The 15,501-nt window shown below is 38.3% G+C and overlaps 1 protein-coding gene across 50 annotated transcripts in view; it reads left to right on the top strand.

Annotated features, from left to right (window-relative positions):
* Positions 1–15,501, top strand: part of RIMS2 (regulating synaptic membrane exocytosis 2) — a 564,867-nt gene that overhangs the window by 251,383 nt on the left and 297,983 nt on the right. For all 50 annotated transcript variants that reach the window (XM_056111705.1, XM_056111697.1, XM_056111680.1 and 47 more), the window contains one exon: positions 6,033–6,958. In XM_056111705.1, coding sequence (XP_055967680.1) covers positions 6,033–6,958 — 926 coding nt within the window. The remainder of the gene's footprint in view (positions 1–6,032; positions 6,959–15,501) is intronic.

Raw genomic sequence — 15,501 nt, 5'->3', positions numbered from 1 at the left:
GAATAGGCATAGGTGGAGGAATAGTCAGGAACTCCCTGAGATGTTGCCAGTGGTGGAAGGAAAGCCCAGGGAGGAGCTAGCCTAGCTTCTCAGAGAACCGCTGGTGCCTTCTTACACTTTCTGCATATTCCATGAAATACTTTTTCAATTCAGTATGGACTGTGAAGTTGGTTTAGTTCTATTATGAGTTAACACCCCTACAAAAAGGAAATGCCTTGAGAATGGAGAGAGACAGAGACAGAGAGAGACAGAGAGAGAGAAAGAGTCAAAGCACTGAACTCTTGCTTTGCATTCAGGAGGCTTAAAGTCTCATCCCTAGTACTACCACACCATCCCTCCCATCCCTGAGCATCACCAGGGATGACCCTTGAGCATTAAGCCAGGAGTAGCCCCTGAGCACCACCCGATGTGTCCCAAACTGCCTCCCTCACCCCCCAAAATAATTGTCTTGAATTTGACTACATTTCTGTTGAAGATCTACCCTTATTTAGTAGGCATTTCAGTGGGTAAACGTGATTTAATCTCCTCCAGGTCTTGCCTTATTTACTAGTTAATTCTGTTGCTGATAGTGGCTCTAAGAGAGGCACAGTTTGGCCACCTTTTGTGTGGCCTTCGTTTTGTATTTGAAGTTCATAAGAGCCCACCCAGCACAGTTCTTTCTCCTGCTCCTTTACTATGCAAACACCAACTTTTCTCCATTATATGTAAGTTTTGTCAATTCTCAGAAGAGCAGTAGCAGCATTAGGTAATTGGCTTTTTGGGTAGAAAGGAATCTGTGATGGTATTTTTCCCCATTGTTAATGACTCAGTGGAGGTCTGGAGAGGTTAAGTGGTAAAAGTAAGCAGAGCTTGACTTAAACTCACTGTTTCACCAACATCTTGGTCTGTGGAACCCATTATTTTTAATTAAATTTCTACAGGAACTGCTGTTTCTTATCCCCTGACACCTTTGGGAAGGGATTCTTTCTTATTTAATTTTAAACTTGTTACTGAATAATTTGAAAGGAATTATAGTTCCTTTAAACCATTATCATTTTATTTATGTATTGCTTTTAAGTAATTGAAATAACATTGCTATTTTACTGCAACAAGCAATATGAAATAAATTATTTTGGAGTGACTGGGAAACTGGGGACAGTGGTGGAGGGAAGGTCACCCTAGTGTTGGAACACTGATGCTTAAACAAATGTTTTGTGAACTACTTTGTAAATCATGATGTTTAAATACAGTTAAAATTTTTAAAACAAGCAAATAATATAGCATGGATTTTAAAGGTTTTCAGTGTGCTTCACTGGGGACCCGGTGGGTATAAGTTGTGTTCCTTTCACCATTTGGAGTCCACTGTTGCTCTTGAACAGATGGTTCTCCCATTCGTCCTCATTTACCCACCCAAACTCTTCTTTCTCTCCTGGTGACCCCCACATTGCTCACATAGCCCCAGCGTTCACTTTTGTTTTAGGTCGTTGAACCGTTTTCCCTTCACATAGCATGTTTTCACTCCCTTGCTGTTTATTATCACTCTCTATGCTCTCTGACAGCAGTGCAAGTAGACTTATCACGCATGAGCATAATGAATCTTATCATTTCAGAAATAGTGTAATGACCATCGGAGAACATCACTTATCCATGGTCTAATGTGCTTTATGTATAGTGCTCAGAAATACCTTGGATGTCAGCTGCATTTGGGGTTCAGTATTGTGAAGCCCTAATCAGCTAAGTACCATAATCCTTCTTACAGAGTACATTCTTACTTGACCTGGAACTATATGCGGCCACAGTCACAGCATTACAGAGTAACCTTTTCTTCACTAGAGGATTCTGTGGCTCGGTCATGAGCCAGGGCTGTTTGATGTGTAACTTTTTAGTAATTGAATTTGGAATACAATGATTGTAAGCCTGAGGAGACTCTCTGATCACCTGATTGAGGCCGACTCATGCTGCAGATAGAGCCAGAAGAATGACATGAAGGCACTGCCTGGCAGAGTTGATATATAAATATATATTTTTTGTCAACATGATGCTTTATCCTCGACAGATGTGCATTGGTGTTGAGCAAAAGGTAAAACTATACAGATGCGTTCAACATTGGTTGTTTTAAAAAGATTGATCTATTTTATGTCTTTTGACAAATATGAACTGGTTTGCTAAGAATTTCTGTAGAAATTCTAGAAAGGGAACCATAATACATTCTGTGTTTTACAAGATTACTTCTGTTGAATTCTTCATTTAATGTTCTTATGGTTTCAAATTTGACTGCAACATTATATTAGACTATATGGTTAGTGTTGTGTGATGTAATTAATTAAAATTTTATTTAGCAATTACAGGCTTTATAAAAGCTTTATAAAAGATGAAAGTCTTTCTCACAATTGAGTCTTCAAACTCATTTCTGTTTTTATTTAAATATGATGATACTTAACAATCTCTACTAATAAATATTATGAGTAAGAGATTTTCATATAGAATTGTAAGATAAAATTTTTACATTTTTCTCACTAATCTATGTTGTTATGAGTTTTAAGAGATAAAAATTCATGAATCTAAAAACTCCAGTTTCCCAGTAGTCTTTCACTGTTCCACAAAATTTTTTCAAATGTTTTCTAGATTAAAATGACCAGAAACTTGATTGCTTTATAGTTTTATATGATCAGTACTTTGTGTATGCTAATAAAGCAGTGAAATGAAACAGATCATTCATATTGTAAAAGGAACTACATGTTTAAAAAAACAGTATGTAAATTGAGAATATCTTTGAGAAATTGGAAAAGTGAATTATTAAAAAAGAAATTTTATTTGGGGTTTTTTTATAAATAAGTATTATTTTTAGACATAGACTTTTGAAGAGAATAAGTTTTGTTCTCAAACCATTTTGCCTAATTATAATGTGATTTGTAAGCAGTTAGAATATTTTTAATATAGTTTTATATAAACTGATTCCAAGTCTAACAACTATATTACAGAGAAAGAGCAAAGGGTTGTTAACAATCTAGTTTTCAATAAAGAGATAGCAGAAGAGCAGTAGCAGCATTAGGTAATTGGCTTTTTGAGTAGAATGAAGAACTATTGAGTAAATATAAAATTAATACAAGTATGTTTTGATAGGTTATATGAGTAATTGAATTATAGAATTAAAAATTAAGGCTGTTTACAATGTCACATCAATTTTATTATAAAGAAAGGCATAGTTTTTGATTCTGCTTCTCTCAGTGTCTTTGAAAGTATAAGGTGAAATATAACATAGATATAATAATAAATGTAATATTTGACAAATGCTCCATTCATCTGAATTTGTGGTAAACTTAAGGATTAGATACTGTGTTGAATGCATGTTTAAAGGAACATACAAATTATCATTATATTATTTTACCTATAATTTAAGTAAAATTTTCCAGTGATAAAATTGTTGATGATTTTTTGAAAAAATAAGTCAGTGTTGGAAATAGAAATTACAGATGCAGTAATTTTCACAGGTGATTCCTCTCTCCAATCCTAGAAAAGTAGTGTCTATAACTTTTCAGTTTTAAGTTAAGGGAGAGCATATATGAAATAATTATGTAGTTGGGAAAAGTAATTTTGACTATTTTCATATTTTGATTAATTGGTAGCAGATTCATCACTGTTTTGTTAAGAAATTTTTTGAAATAAATTCCTGCCTTTCAGCATAGCTTTAATAAGTTTCTCTACCTTAAAATGTCTAATTCCATGTTAAGCAATGACAATAGTCATTCTAATTTCAGAAGCCATGTTCTATACACTGTTCTAATTTTACTTAAACCCAATACAAGTTAGCATTTACAGTATGATTCACATTTCAGTCAAATTTTATGATCTCCAGAACAAACTGATTGCTGGATTAATATTGAGTTCACTTTATCCAAGGTACAATTTTTAAAAAGCACTTTGATAGCTTGCTAAGGACTAATTATTAATAATCCTTACTTTGGAAATAAATTCTATTGTTAGTTAGTATTCATCTTCATCAGTAGATGTTAAATATACCCTGCATAACAAAGGCTCAGGATAGCTCACTTTTTGCAAATTCCTTAACTTGTTTATTATGTTTCTTTTTTATTTATATAAATTAAAAATGTTAATTTTAAAGGAAAATTTCTTAAATTAATTGCATAAAGTGTTACACTTTTCATATTCCATAATATCCAGCATCATGTTAACTATATATACATAATATATATATACATATATGTAATGTCATGTAGGTTAATACTATAACATTTATTTTGAACACCGTTTCTATTACATATTTCAAAGTGTAGAAATCTATGATTTTCTGTAACCATTTTAACCTGTATAAAATTTCTAGTTAAATACTAAATGTTTTATGTATGTGAAGACAAGATGATAAGCAAAATCACATTTGTTTGCTTTAAATCATAAAATATTTAGGACAGTGCACTCATTCTGCATTTAATATAATACTTTGATTTTTAGGGTCCAGATTTTAGTTTACCCTGATGAAGCACTTATCTGGGAATTAAAATAATGCACACAGGGATATATATACAAAAGTCACTGTTATTCAGCACCAGTTATTGGCAGGTAGTTGGATAAATATGGAAGTCTTAGTGGTTTCTGAGCAAGCTCCTGCTAACTGATCACTTCAGTGTTTTCAGCAGTTGAGACAGAATTCATGGCAAATTATCAAAAACTCTCGAGATTCCCAGCAGCTTTTTGTGTCCATTTTGAGATGCCTTGCCTTAGTTCTTCAGACCGAGATGAGTAGCGTTGCCTTCATTCCTCTGAGCTGGCTGAACAGTTAAATGACTCCTGGGCTTCTGATTCCTGTGTTATAACTCCAGCATGGGAAAACTAGAGCATGAATTCTGTTTTAGTACTGAACTCTAATTGGTCTATCAGCAGACTATGGTCCAAGTATAGGAGAAAAGGTGTTCCTTGTTACAGAGGAGAGAGATACTATTGCTGAGACGATGAACACACACATCTCTTTGTGCTGCCCTTGCTCTCCCCCCACCCTCCAATATTGCCTACTGAGCTGTTCAATTCTTAATTATCTTTAATTTCAGGTGACCATTCCTTTTCACTATCTCCTGTTTATATGTTTTGGGAAAAAGCCTATCCATTGTTCTCAACTTCTTCTGTCATCTTCAGGTTTCTGTTTCATTTGCTTCACATGCCTAGTGGTTGATTTTATCTGAATTCATACCAGGGAGGAGGGAAGTATGACTGGTTACCCATAACATCTGTGGTTCTGCTCCAACTACCCAGTTCTACTGGCATGAGAAGAATAGGCAGTGTCTTTCTTCAGCTCTTTTCTCTCGGGTTGGAAGGAAGTATGAGGTCATAGCTGTCATAGCTGGTCTTAATGAAGATGTGTTAGAAATGCAAGTGTTTCCTTAAATCCAGAGTTATTGTGATAAATGAATGATTAGTGTTGACATTTATGCAAATTGCGTGTCTCACATTAGTGTTGTCAAGAGGGTTGGAGACGCAATGATAAAATGAAGATTTAGATGAAACAGTGTTCAGAGAGATCTAGATAGGTGACAAATAGGAAATGATGTTTGAGATTCAGCCCTTCACTTTAGTCAGAAAATATTCAAATCTTGAGCCCAGTTAGTTTTCCTTCGTTGTGTTTTTAAGTAACTTCCACATCAAGGTGTCAGGAGAAGATGGAATGGAGGCTGGGATTTTTTCTAAGCTTCTGAATAGCAGTTGGGAGCTGGCCAAGTGTCCTTAACTAATAAACAAGGACATTTGAACTAAGACTGTAGTTGAGCTGCAGAATATGATTAGCTAATTTCAGGGAGCAAATATTCTCTAGAGGTAGAATTTCAGGAATTAACAAGTATATCATAAGTACTTTTTTTGAATTCCCTAACTTGAACTATATAAAATGAGTATTAGCAAAACTTTTGTGATGGCAGGACTTTAGAATGAAATTTAAAGGGAAGCAGAGGAGCTATTTAATTTTATTCATCAATCTGCCAATAAATTCGTTGAATTGACAGCTGCTTAAAGGTTCTTCTCACCATCCTTTTCCTTTGGTTGCTTAGGCAAAGAAGTCCTTCGGTGTCTAGAGATCAGAGCAGGAGGTACGAGCCAAGGGAAGACAGAGAGGACTATTCACAATATGCTCCATCGGACAGTGCCATGCTGGGCTCTCCCTCTGACTACCCGGACATGCGGTCTCAGCGGGAACCCCAGTTTTATGAAGATTCTGATAATCTAAGTTACAGGGATTCCAGCAGGAGAAGTCACCGGCATTCCAAAGAGTACCTTGAAGATGATGAGGATGTGGAGAGCAGAGATGAGTACGAGAGACAAAGGAGAGAGGAGGAGTACCAGGCGCGCTACCGGAGCGACCCCAACCTGGCCCGTTATCCAGTGAAGCCACAGCCCTATGAGGAACAAATGCGGATCCATGCCGAAGTGTCCAGGGCACGGCACGAGAGAAGGCACAGCGATGTTTCTCTTGCCAACGCTGAGCTGGAAGATTCCAGGATTTCCATGCTGAGGGCTGACCGCTCCCCTAGGCAGAGATCCATATCAGAGCGCAGAGCGGCCTTGGAGAACCAACGGTCTTACTCCATGGAAAGAACTCGAGAGCCCCAGGGGCCAAGTTCTTATCCACAAAGGACCACAAACCATAGCCCTCCCACCCCCAGAAGGAGCCCCATCCCCATTGATAGACCAGACTTGAGACGTGCTGACTCCCTCCGGAAGCAGCATCATTTAGACCCTAGCTCCGCGGTCAGGAAAACTAAACGGGAAAAAATGGAAAGCATGCTAAGGAATGATTCGCTCAGTTCGGACCAGTCCGAGTCAGTGAGACCTCCACCACCAAAGCCTCATAAATCAAAGAAAGGAGGTAAAATGCGCCAGGTATCATTGAGCAGTTCAGAGGAAGAATTAGCTTCCACTCCTGAATATACAAGTTGTGATGATGTTGAGATTGAAAGTGAGAGTGTGAGTGAAAAAGGTAAGCATTCGATTCTAATCATACCTTTCCCTGTAACTGGTTAGATAAGGCTTTTCTATTTTAGGTTGCCTTTCTGCATATACACTAAAGAGCTGCTACCTTTATTTCAGAAGCCTTAATTTAACGGTGTTGGTTATGTGGAAAAAGTTAAGGTGATAAAAAAGCGAATGTCTTGTGTTGTATATGTGGAAGTAAAGTGTTGGTTTAAAAAAATTTTTTGCATTATGTCTGGAATATTTCTTCTACTTTATGACATATTAAGATAGTTACTAGCTATAGTTGGACAATCACGTATTATGTTTTATTTAAGACATTGTGTTCACTATATAGAAATCAGAAAAACTTCCCCAAGTGAAAAGATGCAATATAAGCTATCTATAATTCTTTTTGCCAAATTAATCATTATTAATGTTTTGTTACATTTTCTTCCCTTTTCCTATGCATGCCTATTTTACATATTTATGAAACCAGTATCATACTGGATATAATTTTTTATTCTGATTTATTTCAATTAATATTATATCATTAATTTTTTTCCAAACCACTAGCTGTTCCTTAGAAAGATGCTTTTAATGACTGCACTGATCTTCTGTGATAAGGAGGTGCCACAAAAGATTGCTTTTTGGGGAGACACTGCAATAAATTGTAACTAGTAGTTTTCACAATACCACAATGTTATATCTTTGTCCAAATATTTTTTAATTCTCTGGATATTTCAAAAATAGATTTGTACTTTTTATTTAATTTGATTCTTTTGTGCTTTTAACTCATATTCCAAGTTGCCCAGAAAGATTAATACTTGTTAGATGTGCTAGATCTTTTAGTTTTGAAGCACGAAGTGTTTGCCAGTATTATAGACCACAAAATCATTCTCTTTGTCATCTTAGAGTATGATTGTGACATTTATTGAAAGTTTTATGTGTTTATTGGTGTTTGATGTATTTCTCTATGAATTATCTGCACATTACTTTTATCCTTTCTGCCCATATTCCTTTTGGGTATTAGGTTTTCTATTACTGATTTATGAGAACTTTTTGTGGTTAATGTTTTACCCATTTAATTGTCATCTCTTCCAAATGCGTTCTTCGTTTTGCTATATAATCTACTATTTTTCTTCGGTAGTTTTGAAATATTGAATTTAATATTCCTAAATCTTTGGAATTTCTCTCTAACTCTATTCTCATGTCAATTATTCAGCTGTATGATTTCTTATGCTTTTATTTATTGACTTTAGTCTTTTAATCTTTCTGCAATTTATTTTGGTGCATGCCATAATACACTAGATACATGAATATCTAAAATGATTCCTGCATACCAAATTCTTTGTTGATGCATGTGTGAACATACACACACATACCCACACAGATATGTTTGGTAAACATATTTGGTAAATGATCTATTTATTGTGTATAAGAATTCATGGAAATCAAAGGAATTCAAGAAGGCTGCTATATATGAAATTTATATAGAATAATTTATACTGAACCAAAATAATTTATTAGAAAATATAAATGAAAAGTAATTCCCATTAAGAAAAAAAACCCAGAAAATGTTATATAAAATAGTCTCACAGGAGGAAAACCATGAAGCTGTAAGGAGTGACATAAAAGAAGATGTGAATAGATATGCATTTCATGTACTAACTGGGAAGGCTAAATGCTATAAACATGCCCGTTCATTCCCAAATAATCTCTTGCAGAAAATAACATCCTGATCATAATCCAGCAGAAATCCTTAGAGTTTAGTTCCTAAAGTTAAGCTGGTAGATGTAGAAGAGGAAAAATTTACCTCTTTCCCCCTGCCTGCACCATTCACTTTAGATTTATGGGTGTGTTTGTTGGGGGGCATGGGGGGTCATTATGTTAGAAAACTGAGACAAATTAATACAGGTTAGATAGGTTTATTCTCCTGTGTACTGTGGCACTCGTTTATGAGGCAGGTAGAACTTGGGTTTATAAAGCCATCTTGACAGAAGAACAATACATTTTTGGAGAGATGACAAAACAAAGGAAAAGGATCTTAGTTTTCAGGCAGCAAGTTATGGGGCATGTAAAGTTTGCGACCTCATGAAGTGAAGGGTGATGAGAGAGGTTAGTGAAGTTTCCTGTGTGGATTTCTCTGGCACCATCTTTTGAACTGATAAAGAGTGATTAGTCCCTCCTGCCATGGTAAGGGGGCTTCTTTATATAGAAGCTTTTAGGCAAATGTGGGAGGGCAGAGGACTTCTCTTATATCTGCTTAAAATACATCTGCAGTTCAAATAAATCAAGGCTGAACATTATACTAGTTAAGATGCTGGAAATGGAGTTAGGGCCCAGTCTGGGTCCCAGGTTTGTTTGACCTGCGCAGGGAAGAATTCAAGAATGAATCAGAGATTTAAAGAAGAGAAGAGACTTATAAAATAATATTTAAATAAACACTAAGGATCGGAGTGCAGGCATAATTCAGGGTTAGTAGCTCAAAAAATCTCCACAATGCCTCATTTGTACAGGTAAAGAAGAGGGCACATTAGCTAGAGATAGAGTATTCATGATTTTTCAGGGAAGAAGTAGGACTCTGGGGTGATTTCATGGAGTCAAGACACCACCCATATTCTGACCATATTGGTCACTTCCAGTCACTTGTCATGGCAATTGTAAACTGTCATGGCACCAGTAGGAATGCTTTTTATTATACAGGTATATTAAAATTAGTTGGACGTTGTCCCTTGGTAACCTGATCCTTCATGCCTGATTCTCTAGGCTCCAGCCAGTCCTATAGAGTCTTGGTCTTTATCATTCTTGCTTCTTAAGATGTTTACATCTATAGCATATTAACTCTTTTGGTAAAACATAACATAGTTTGTATACAGAACAGGATCGCTGACTTTTAATGTAATTTTGTAACTCAGGTCATTTATACACACACTTATACTGGTCAGTTTTCCAGTCTTTGTTGCAGTTAAACTATGAATACTGGGGCCAGAGTGGTAGTACAGTGGGTAGGGCATTTGCCTTGCACATGGCTGACCCGAGTTTAGTCCCCGACGTCCTATGTGCTCCTCTGAGCACCACCATGGGTAATTTCTGAGTTCAGAGCCCATAGTAGCCCCTGAGCATTGCTGGTATGACCCATAAAACACACGTACACACACAACTTTTTATGAATACTACCAAGAAAATGATTTTTATTGAAACATTAGGCAATTAGGAGAAACTATACATTTTTAAATTACAGAGCACAGAATATTTATTGTTCAGAATACATCCTTAAGTTTACTTGATATTTATTTACCTATTTATTTTTGCTTTGGGGGTCACACCTGGCAATGCACAGGGGTTACTCCTGGCTCTGCACTCAGGAATTACCCCTGGCTGTGCTCAGGGGACTATATGGGATGCTGGGAATAGAACACAAGTCGGCTGCATGCAAGGCAAATGCCCTAACCGCTGTGCTATTGCTCCAGCCCCTTACTTGATATATTTTATTTATTTATTTATTTTTAAATGAATCACAATGAGACAGAGTTACAAAACTGATAATGGCTGTGTTTCAGTTCATACAGTGTTCCAACTCCCACATCTCCACCAGTGTACATTTCTCACCACCAATGTCCCCAGTTTTCTTCCCACCACTATTCCCCGAGGCTGTCTCTATGGCAGACACTTTTCTTCTTTCTTTCTGTCACTCTCTCTCTTTCTCTTTGTCTCTCTGTTTCTCTCTCCCTCAATTTCTTTTTTCTCATTCTGGACATTATGGTTTTCAATGTAGGTAATCATGTTTGTTCCTTTACCTGTTTTCACCATGCAATTATTATCAGAACTTATCACCAGAGTGATTATTTTCAACTATCTTTGTTATGGTGCTCCCTTCTCTGTCCCAACTTCCTTCTCCCCAAGCATCTGATGCAGGCTTCCAATCCTCCTGACCCTTGTTTATAAATGGATGGAAATGGAGAATATCATGCTGAGTGAATTAGTCAGAAGGAGAGGGATAGACATAGAATGATTGGACTCATTTGTGGAATATAAAAAAAAATAATATGAGACAAATACCCAAGGATAGTAGAAACTTGGTATTTTTTTTTTAGTTTGGTCGCTTTTCAGTACAAACCTGAAAGTCTGCCCAGCAGCCAGGACTTAAACAAGTTTCCCTTCCCCCATGCACAAGCTGGATGTCTCCTTAATTCAAGCCGATCAAGAAGAATCGCTGATCGAGGGGGGACACGGAGGGTTGGGGGAGTCACTTAATGACTTCGTTAGTATTTGAATTTTTTTTCCTCTTTCAAGTCCAAATAGAACCTTGATTCTGGCACAAAATAACCAATAGCGAAGTGTTTAGCCATTCTGATTGCTATGACCGAGGGGTACAGACTAGAGCGGACACAGAGGCCCCCTAGCCCAGAATGAGCCCGGCCTCCCTCCCCTACACTTCATCTTCCTCAAGCCATGGGCCTCCCCCTCTCCCGGCCAGGGGGCTCCCAGCCCCAGCCCTGAATGCAGGCAGGCTTGTGACTTGCTTTGCAATAGGTGGGACTGAAGGCTCAGCTTGGCCCAAAGAAGTCTTGCTAGGGTTTTTCTCTTCTTCCTTCTCAGAGTGCTGCTTCCCCGCCCCGCCTAATGCGCACTGGCTGAGGTGAAGGGGCCCCTCAGAGAGGCCAGCGGGATCAGACCCACTGTGGCCCAAGATGTAGCACCGGCCAGAAAGCCCATCCCCCGAAGGCATCTTGGATCCCTCGAGACAAGGCCACCCGAGCTCAGCCATGAGCCCTGAGCCCCAGAATCATCACCCAATACAAGGGTGCTGCTTGAACCCACCACATTTGGGGGTGAGTGCAGTCACAGAGAACTGATACAGATGGGTTTTTCATAAATGGAGAGAACTCCTGGGCCCCGAGAGACAGGGACGCAGAGAGAGGGGCAGCTCGATGTGCGGCACCATGTAAGATCCTTGAGCACAGAACCAGGAGTCAGCCCTGAGCTCCGCCCCAAATCCCCAAATAAATAAACTACTAGAGAGGTTGGGCTGGAGCGATAGCACAGCCAGTAGGGTGCTTGCCTTGCATGCGGTGAACCCAGGTTTGATTCCTCCGCCCCTCTCGAAGAGCCCCGCAAGCTACCGAGAGTATCTTGCCCACACGGCAAAGCCTGGCAAGCTACCCATGATGTATTCAATATGCCAAGAACAGTAACAACAAGTCTCACAATTTGTTGTGAGATGTTACTGGTGCCCGCTCCAGCAAATCTATGAACAATGGGAGGACAATGCTACAGTGCTTTTCATACTTGCTTGAATGTATCATACTAAGTAAAAGGAAAAACGATTATATTCAGAGGCCTGCTATAGATTTAGTGACGTACTCTGTGCTTTAAGGGAAGGGAAGCACATTTCCAGTGGTGCTAAGGGGCTGCTTCTGGCTCCATGCTCTGTGGTCACTCCTGGCATTGATCATGGGACTATGTGGTGCTGGGATCAAACCTAGGGCTGCAATCTGCAAAGCATGTGCCCTGATCCATTGAGCCATCTCTCCAACCTCTCTACTCCAATTCTAATGCAATGCCATCACTTTTTCCATGGAAAGTTGCAAACCATGAAAAAATGCTCAAAACTTCTTGGCAGTTTTTTTGCATGCAGTGTCCTTCTAGGACTTATGATTGTTGCAAGATTTTGAAGTATGCACCGACATTTCCTATCACATAAGTAAAAAGCTGTAGAAGAATTACATCATAACTCTATGTAATAGTATTTAGAGAGACTAAAATGTTTGTCACTTTGAGAAGAACATTGAGTGTCATTGACGTCTCTTTTCCCTCCTAACTGAAAGTCCTCACACATAGTCGAGGGTACTAAATGTATTACCTCTTCCCCCCTTTGTTCTTCTAGGACTGGATGTGTAATCAAAATAGCATTTGACAGATTGGCAAGAGGAAAACCATAAATAAAGTTTAAAAATATCACGTATAATTCATGTTTGCAGAGTAGAAACACACACTGAATACCAGGCCGACAGGGCTGCAGACCAGAGAGAGGTGGGGGAGAGAGCCGGGGTCAGTCTAGCAAGAGGGCTCTCGGGCACATACATACATGGGGCATGACTGTTGGGAGTGTGTAGTTCTGTTTTCTTCAGCACATAGAACATAGGTCAGTCCCCTCCTCCATTGAGGGAGACCCTAATAGAGACCGAATTCAGCTGTCTCTGTGAAAAGGCCTCTGTTGTGAAATAGGTCTCACAGCAAAAGTTGTATTGACTGGTGGCAGATTTTTCCCTCCTGCACCATTGTCTACCTGTGTATTTCAGAGCATGGTTACTGCCAATGTGTATTTCCATTAGACAATCATATTTTTAGCATGCTTTAGCAGAGGACATCTAAATAAAATAACCATTTCCTGTTTAGTGTTTCCCCAGGAGAGGTTTTAGGCAGGGAGAAATGGGGGATAATGTAGGGAAATCTAAATTGTGCTATTCTTCACTTTTTTTTGGTTAGAGTACTGTTTTTTTGACTATTTGTGAAAAAAAATCAAATTGTTTTGCATATAGGCTAGTTTTTTCCACGCATATTTGGGGGTGGAGCTTGGACTGAACCCAGAGCCTCACTCAGAGAATAAACTGCTTTTGTCTGGGGGGCAACACTAGTGGTGCTCAAGGAATGTTCTTGGCTCTGTGCTTAGGGACCACACCTAAGGGCTGAGGGCTCAAGCTCAGTTGGCTGTGTGCAAGGCAAGCAACTTATCTGCTGTGCTCTCTGGCCCCCAAAATAAACACTTTTAATGGTTTATCTGACATTGTGGTTTAAAGCCATCTTGGTATTTAACTAATGTTTGAAAATAACTCTTAATATTAAAATAAGATTATTAATGGCATTTCCCCCCTGCATGTTGGTACCTTATTCTGATGAAGATAAACCAACTTTTAAAAGATGCTTGTTCCTAGGGTCTGGAGATACAGTATAGGAGGGAAGCTACTTGCCTTGCTTGCAGCCATTTTGGGTTTGATCCCTGATCCCCAGCATCATTTATGGTCCCCCAGTTTCTGCCAGGAGTAAACCCTGAGCATCACTGGGTGTGGCCCTCCCACACCCAGTTTAAAACAAAACAAAAACAAATGCTAATTGTTTCTTTGGCTTATTATTCTTGGGCTAAATAGCTTCCAGAATGTATTTTACAACTTAAATGTCTTAATTCATTATTCGACTTACCTGTTCTTTTTCATTATGTGCACAGCCTGTCTGTCAGAAATGTGCAAAACAAAATTGGGTCCAGTAATTTAATTTTAAAATGCTAACCAACACTGTAGAAATTGCATTGGACAACATTATCATTCACTTTCATAGGAAAGATTCTGTCCAGACCCATTTATGTTATATTATAATTTCTAAGTCATAGCAGATTCTTTCCTGCTTTTTAAATAATCAAATTCCAGAGGTAATTCGCAAATTGTTCATATAGTTCACTCTGCTTAAAATGTTTTTTTTTCTTGACATCATGTTGTTTCATTAGAAATTTAATAGGAACTGGAGAGATAGTTCAGCAGGTAAGACATTCACTCTGCACACAGCTAGCCCACATTTAAAACCAGCACCACATATGGTCCTGGAGCACTGTCAGGAGTGTTCTTTTATCAAAGAGCTAGGAGTGAACCCCAAGCATATCTGATGTGACCCCCAAATAAAACAAAACAGAAAAATTCAAGATATTTACAGTTTTTTTTTCTTTTTGAGCTTAGCTGTGGTCATTTGCCACCCTGGATACCCTCATTATGTACAAAAATTCTCTCAACTTTATTTAGATGTCATTTTACTCAAAATAGGCTGGAGCGATAGCACAGCTGGTAGGGCATTTGCCTTGAACGCGGCCGACTCTGCCAACCAGAGTTCAATTCCTCTGCTTTCGATTCCTCCACTCCTCTTGGAGAGCCCGGCACGCTACCGAGAGTATCTTGCCCTCTTGGCAAAGCCTGACAAGCTCATCGTGACGTATTCGATATGCCAAAAACAGTAACAACAAATCTCACAATGTTACTGGGCCCGCCCGCTTGAGCAAATCGATAAACAACAGGAGGACAGTGACAGTGACAGTGACAGTCTTTTAAATGATGTTGATGATTACAGTCCATGCATGACTGGGCCATTATTGGTGTGACAATTTTATGGGAAGAATTGAAACACATCTAGGTATTTTCCCTGCCTCTCTAGTACCTCTATGCCTGTTTTCTTACCTATATATCTAATATGTTCAGTAGTAATTGTAGATTGTATGCACATACAACAGTGACTATTTAACAACATCAAGAACAACTATTTAAGAATTTTTTGCATCTTTTAGAATTCTGTGGTAGTGAACAGTGAAGACTTCTACAGGACAAATTTTCAAGGGTTATGAGTGATAGTATAGCCCAAGGATTGTGTCGATTGGGTTTACTTTAGTCTTCTAGAAGCTGTCTCTCTTTGAACTAGACTCGTATCTCCTGACTAAGAATATACTCTTTTGCCTTATTGAGAGAGAATTTTGAGATGTCTTCCCAAACTCTAGGTAACTAGATACTCCTTTTATCACCAAATTCTTTT

The sequence above is a fragment of the Sorex fumeus genome, unplaced genomic scaffold, assembly GCF_029834395.1.
Source record: "Sorex fumeus unplaced genomic scaffold, SorFum_2.1 ptg000002l, whole genome shotgun sequence".
Lineage (NCBI taxonomy): Eukaryota > Metazoa > Chordata > Mammalia > Eulipotyphla > Soricidae > Sorex > Sorex fumeus.
This window is presented reverse-complemented; position numbering and strand designations above follow the sequence as displayed.